The following is a 6,356-nucleotide window of genomic DNA, read 5'->3' as shown; positions in this document are numbered from 1 at the left end:
CTATAGTGCCGGGCTTATTTAAGCTTGGAAACCCTGGAGATAAAGCCAGCAGTTGGAGACTATTATAAACTCAGGTGACAGCAGTGGAAGTGAGAATATAAAGGAACACATGGGAGACACCAAAAATTCATATTGATTTCCTATTAGTCTGTTTTATCATTCCCAAACAAACATCCAACAGTTACTGTTACAAACCTCCACCTTCCATTCCCTTGGTTTCATTCCCACCCCCCCCAATCTGCTGTGTTACCTTGTTGAGAAAAAATTTATTATATCTCATCATGAATGAGATCTCTTATGACACACCTAATGCAAAATTTCTCTTTTTTTCTTGCCTCTTTTCCTTGCTCTTCAGGCTCATTTGCAGAGCTATCTCATTTTAAAGGTTAATAATTCTTCCACCTGTGCCTTTCAGAGTATACCTAACTCATCTCAGGACCTTTGCTGTCTCCAGGGCCTTCAGTTTCCCTACTCGATGCTTTCCTGCCCCTTATCTTCAAGAACATGCTCTGGTTTTCTCATTTTTGAAAGTGGTTATCTAACCTAATAGATGGAGGTTGGGGTTTAGAGTTTAGGGCCTTAATTGGAATGCCAGCTCTGTCCTGTCTGACCTCGGGCAAGTCACTTAATTTCCCTGAGCCTCAGTTTTCTCGTCTGTAAAATGACTAGGTTGGAACAAAGTCACTTAAACTCTTAGCTTCAGTTCTTCAAGGGTTGTTGTGAAGATCAAATCAGATAATATATGCAAAATACTTTGCAAACAAGTACTATGTATATGTCACTTATTATAGGAAAAGACCTGTATGTTACCCTGGTAGACCCTCTATTCATTCTTTCACTGCCAAATTTCTCACATGAGCACTTTATACTCAGTGCCTCTACTTTGCAACCTATTCTCAACTTCCAGAAATATGATTCCTATACCTACCACTCAAAGAAACTGCTCCTTCTTCAAGGTCACCAGTGGTGTGTTGATTGCAAAATCAATTTTCAGCCTCCTTGGTAGGATTTGACATCCCTTCCAGTGTGATTCCAGCATACTATTTCCAGATTAATCTTCCCCAACAGTCTCTGCTCCCTTTATCATTCTTCTGTTGGAAGGACAGTTGCAACAGTTTCAGCCTCATCTATTCAAATGAGTTTGTCAAGGCTGAAAAAATGGGAAATGGAAAAAGGCAAAGATGTTGACCATATCACTCATTCCTACAAAATCATACATAATGTAAAGCAACAGCCACAGTAAGGAGGCCAAAAGAAGACAGAAACAGCCTGGATCAGAAAATATTTGATCTCTTTGCCAAGAAGAGAAGATGTAACAGATAAGAGCAAAAATGATTTAAAATACAAACTCATTTGTTAAACGCTGAAGAAGATGGAATATTACAAGAATTATCTCATAAAACAGCAAAAAGTAGTGAAAAGGAAAAATGCCACAGAAAGCTTGACATGGAAACTGAGTGACATAAACTCAAAAGCATTCATAGGTTAAACAGGTAGGAATTGGATGCTTGGAATGGAAATGGAACAGATTAGAATAAATTAATCAACGTTCCTCCAACCACCTATTTTCATCATCATCAGTGACAGAGCAACCATCACATTTGGATCCTAACACTATATGGGAGAACTGATGTGATGTTTAGGCAGACAGAAAGGTATACATCACAGAAATCCATGATGGAAGTAACACAATCTTCAAATCAATCGGAGGATCATTTTATAAGATATCCAAGTGAGGGGAAGGTACAAAACAGGGGAAATTATGGATATTATTACCCAAAAAAGGTGATTGAGAGTCTGTCAAAGCTACTAATCCATATGACTACATTCTCATTTTGGGGGAGGAAGGGTAAACATTCTCATTTTTATAAAATCTGAGAGTGATACGCATGTCTACTGGGTACCCTTGAAGAAAAGGAGAAGGAGATGATAGTCTTGTCTCTAAGGGAAACCACATCTTTGGAGTTACATGATTGAATACTGCAGAAGATACAAGATTTGCTATGTTAGTTAATTACTTCTCCCACTCCTACAAAATAGGTATTTGACTCAATAGAAGATAATTCTGTCTTAAAGTTTCGCCTCCAACAAGTAGAGTCTCAGTCATGCATTAAGATCATGCAGTTTTCCGATAAATGTGACCACAGGGATAACTGCTCATTCACTCTCTGATTATTAACAAAAATCAAGCTAGGCTTAAGACAGTGAGTTTATGTCCTGGGATGCATCACTTATGTACCTTATATGGTTCCTATCCTTGGTAACAAAGTTTCAGACCATAAAATATGTTTTGGAGCACATGTTAAGAGATTCATATGCTTCTTTGGTATTACCACTTTGGTAAAAACATGGTTTCGAGGCTTTGGATACTTCCCCCTGCTATAGGAGCGTCTCTGCCTTTGTGTCTGTGAACTGACTAAATTTGGAAGATCAAAGGTAGGGTGCTGCTGTAGAGAGAACAAAGATAAGGAGATCTGAATTCTGGTTTGGTTTTGCCTTTCTGTTAACTTGGGGAAGTCAGATAACCTCTCTAAAACTCAGTCTTCTAAGTTATAAGATCATAGGTTTGAACAAGAGGATCTCTAAGATCCCTTCTAATCCTGATACTAGTTTATCATTCTCTAACACGAACTTTGTATTTCAGCTCAGGGCCTCTCTCGTGTCCACTTTAAATCTGGTTTTTATTCCCACCACTTTTCTGAAGTGTACTAATAATTAAAACCAATGGCCTTTTCTCAGTCCTCATCCTCTTTTACCACTGTGCAGTATGACTCTGTTGACCATCTCCTTCTTTCTAACACTCTTCCCATGGATTCCAAGACTTGCAAGGCTTGCTTCCTCTCTCACTGTTCTCTTTTGCACTCTTTTCCTTTCCTGCCCCATAAATACAGGCATTTGCCAAAGCTTTGATCTTGCCTTTTTTTTCCCCTTCATACTTCCCCTTCATGATCATGTCCATTCCTATATCTATTACTTTTATGTTGATGACTTTCAAATCTTTATCTCTAGGCCTAATCTTAAGTCCCAAAGTCTTATCTTTGACAACTCTCGCAGTTGATAATTTCCTCCTTGGTCCAGTGGGCACCTTAGACACTCAACACAGTTGAATCAGAAGTCTTCCACTCCCCTGTGCTCTCCAAACCATGTCCTCAACATGACTTTCCTTTTGCTGTCAATGGTACTATCACTCTTAAACATTCAAGCTTGAAACTGTCTTGAAACTGCGTCATCTTTGACTCCTGTCTTTCATGTCCTATCCCACACCAGCCAAACAGTTGGAAAGCCATAGCTACCAATTCTTCTATTGTGGTTTTTCCATTTGTTCCTTATAACTGAATTTCCACTAGGCTAGGCAATGTCATCATTACCAATCACCTGAACCACTAGTATACTGTCCTAACTGGTCTTGATGTGACTGGTCTTTACATTGTTCAGTGTATCCTGTGCACAGAAACAAAATTATCATTCCAATATCACTAAATTCCAAACATGTGGCTGGGCCATAGTTCGCCCCAACCTACCTTTACAAGTGTTTGCTCTTGATGCCCTACTTGAAGCTGTTGTCCCATTATATGTTGTTTCAGTCTCCCAATTCTTCACCACCCCAAGCCTTCTCTAACCGAAACCCCTTGATAGCTTGCTAATCCTTACTTCCCAAAATTTATCCCTGATTCCAGAACTATTGTCTGCTCTGATGTTTGTTATCTGAATTATGCCAACACTGGACTGTTCATTTGGTCCTGGACCTCTAGTGTTGCCGTAACCACTTTTCTGGGCCTTTACTCAGAACCTTTTGACTACTGTATCTAACCCTTAACCTGACCACCCAGCTATGGCTCATCTTTCCCAGCCCCAGTTCCTCCTCATGCTTCCTCATTTCATTGTGTATGTTTTCTCAGTGCTGCCAATGACTTTGTTCATATAGTGGATACTTAAAGAGGAGATGAACAGCAGGCTGGACTAGACTGTACTATAGTTACTGTATGGCTTCATTAAAATTTAAGCTATTTCATAACTTCTATTTGTATGAATGAATTTTTTACAAAGTTTAATTTGGATTTTTTTACAGGTACATTTCTCCCCCCTTCTAAACAAATATGGAATTATGCCCCAAAGGAGGCATGAGGAACTGGTTTAGGTCCCAAGTCTCACTTGGTTACTCCCTTCCATGCCCTTCAGAGCCTACCTCTAGCACTTTGACCACGCTTAGACCTTCAGCTCCTCTCCAATCACTTCTCCCCCATCCCCAGTGAAGTAGGTCATCCACACTCCTCAAAGATGTCTGGGTAGTGCCGGAATAGCACAGGAGGGTCACGGTCACCCCGAACAGGGGCAAGTGGCACAGCCCGTATCCCAGGCCGACGACCCCTCCGTCCCCCAGAGCAAGATCGATGGATCCACTGATGGGCTTCAACAGCAAACTTCCGCTTGAAGCGCATTCCACACTCAGGACAAGGAAAGGGCCGTTCACCAGAGTGCATTCGCCTGTGACTGACCAGCAGGGAGGGATAGGTGAAGCGGCGTCCACAATCAGGACACGCATGGCGCCGCTGGCTAGCCTGAGTGTCCAAGTTGGGTTTTGGGATAGGGGGCTGAGGCAAAGTCTTGTTGAAGTCAGCCTTGGATGGTGGTTCCAAGGATCCATTGTGTGTTGAGTCTTTGTTGAGTGCTGAGTGATGTGTGTTGAGTTTGATGCCAGGTTCAAGTAGTTGGCCTCTCATGTGCATGTCCAAAGGGTCCCTGGCTTGGGGCTCTTCTCTCTTCCACTTCTCCTTGTTTATGTTCCAGTTTCCTGCTGAGAGATAAGGAGAATACAAAGCTCAGAACCTAGCCTCTTCTATTCCACAGAGTTTATTCCTGATCTGATGACAGACAGAACTGCCTTTCTGTGAACATCCTCATATTCCTGAGTCAGGACTTGCCTAACCTGGGATGCAATAGTTGAAAGGAGAATCTGTAACTGGCATTCTGGCTTTGGAGATGGGATAGCCTCATTATGGCTGTGTCAGAACACCTCTGACCCCAAAGAAACAATTAAGGGAGAGATATGCACCGTCTGGTCTGTGACCTCTTTCTTGGAAGTTAAAACATGCTATTTCACCATCCATCTAGTAAGGCTTGAAACACAGCCCACCAATTTTGGAACATGTCCAAAACTGACCTCTTACCCTTAGGAAGGCCATCTCTTCTTTCCATCTTCCCTATTTCCGCCTAGAGTAGATACTGGCTTGAAAAGTCAATATTTTTAATCCACCACTCCCATTTATCCCAAGCATTCCTTGGGTTACATCAGGTACTCATTTTTCAATATGTGCTACTTGAGTCTCAGCAGTGCTTGTAAGCCACTCGTAGGCAATTCTCCTGGGAGACAACTGGGGCCTTCAGTCATTCGCTCCTTCCTTACCTCTGCAAGCTGTCCTCACATCTCCCCCCCACTCCTCCGGATCCTGGGCGGCCGGACCCCAGGCCTCGGTTTCTTGTTCCATCCAGGAGATGAGAGCAGGTTTGGGGCCTGGGAATCCTGGGGAGGAAACAGAAGGCGTCTAAGAATGGGGCCAGATGCAGTGGCAGACCACAAGCAGGGCAGCAGTGCCGGCCCACATGCGGACGAAGCCGGCCCGAGGGCAGCTCGGGGAGCCCGGCCGGACACTCACCCAGCGCGCCCAGGTGGCCGTAGGTCTCCCGCATGACGTCCCTGTACAAGGCCCTCTGCGCGGGGCGCAGCCGTCCCCACTCCTCTGGGGAGAAGTACACGGCCACATCGGCGAAGCTCACGGGGCCCCTGGCCCCCGGCCCTGGCCAGCTCATCGTCCTCTGGGCGGCCTCTACTAGCTTAGCCCGGTGCTCTCCCAGATAGCAGGCGCTAGCTCCCTCCCAGCTCCGAGGAGTGCGCGAGCGTGTGCGCGTGCGCGACCTGCCGCCCGCCTCAGCCCCACACCGTCCCGAGCTCGTGCCTCCGCCTTCGGGAGTCACGAGGCCAGGTGCGAGATCCGAGAGCCTCCTCCCAGGCAGAGGGAGAGAGGGGACCAAAACTGAACCGAGGCCGGGAGAAGTGCTCTCGGGGGCTGCAGCCACCGGAAGCCGAATAGTGCCCGTAATGCACATGGCGTCACGCTGACTTCACTCCCCCCCACACACCTGCAGGAGCCCTCTTCCAAGATGGCCGCCATCACAGCTTCTGGGCGCTTTCCCCTTAATCTTTCGGTACGATGGCTGCGGAGATTTGGATGGGAATATTTGAACCCAACCTATCTTGGAAAAAATACAAAGTATCATCCTGACCAAAACTACCTACCCCTAACCCACAACAGTGTGCTGTATGATTTTATATATATATTTCTAAAATACAACGATAG

General features: G+C 44.7%; 1 protein-coding gene across 3 annotated transcripts; it reads right to left on the bottom strand.

Moving 5' to 3' along the window:
- Nucleotides 1–685: 685 nt before the first annotated feature.
- On the bottom strand, nucleotides 686–5,894 carry LOC114052219 (zinc finger protein 688-like). 3 transcript variants are annotated; one of them, XR_003570228.1, is made up of 4 exons: nucleotides 5,655–5,894; nucleotides 5,405–5,521; nucleotides 4,187–4,795; nucleotides 686–1,150 (listed from the first exon to the last, which is right to left on the bottom strand). XR_003570228.1 is itself a non-coding variant. In XM_027874721.1 (3 exons), the coding sequence occupies exons 1-3, from the start codon at nucleotides 5,806–5,808 to the stop codon at nucleotides 4,260–4,262; spliced, it is 807 nt and encodes a 268-aa protein (XP_027730522.1). In that variant the 5' UTR covers nucleotides 5,809–5,894; the 3' UTR covers nucleotides 1,701–4,259. The 3 variants fall into 3 exon arrangements, 2 of the variants coding, with proteins under 2 accessions (XP_027730522.1, XP_027730524.1); XM_027874721.1 differs by lacking the exon at nucleotides 686–1,150 and having other exon boundaries at nucleotides 1,701–4,795; XM_027874723.1 differs by lacking the exon at nucleotides 686–1,150 and having other exon boundaries at nucleotides 1,701–4,792.
- Nucleotides 5,895–6,356: the final 462 nt, after the last annotated feature.

This window comes from Vombatus ursinus, unplaced genomic scaffold (genome assembly GCF_900497805.2).
Source record: "Vombatus ursinus unplaced genomic scaffold, bare-nosed wombat genome assembly UNPS02014807.1, whole genome shotgun sequence".
In the NCBI taxonomy this organism is placed as follows: domain Eukaryota; kingdom Metazoa; phylum Chordata; class Mammalia; order Diprotodontia; family Vombatidae; genus Vombatus; species Vombatus ursinus.
Note: the sequence above shows the minus strand (reverse complement) of the source record. Positions and strands in the feature narration are given on the sequence as shown.

What these genes read in the sequence shown, in the direction of transcription:
- LOC114052219 (XM_027874721.1), bottom strand. Translation starts at nt 5,808, where the DNA reads ATGAGCTGGCCAGGGCCGGGGGCCAGGGGCCCCGTGAGCTTCGCCGAT. An exon ending in CGGCCACCTGGGCGCGCTGG is followed by an intron (nt 5,522 to 5,654) that starts GTGAGTGTCCGG and finishes TTTCCTCCCCAG; the next exon opens with GATTCCCAGGCCCCAAACCT. An exon ending in TGTGAGGACAGCTTGCAGAG is followed by an intron (nt 4,796 to 5,404) that starts GTAAGGAAGGAG and finishes CTTATCTCTCAG; the next exon opens with CAGGAAACTGGAACATAAAC.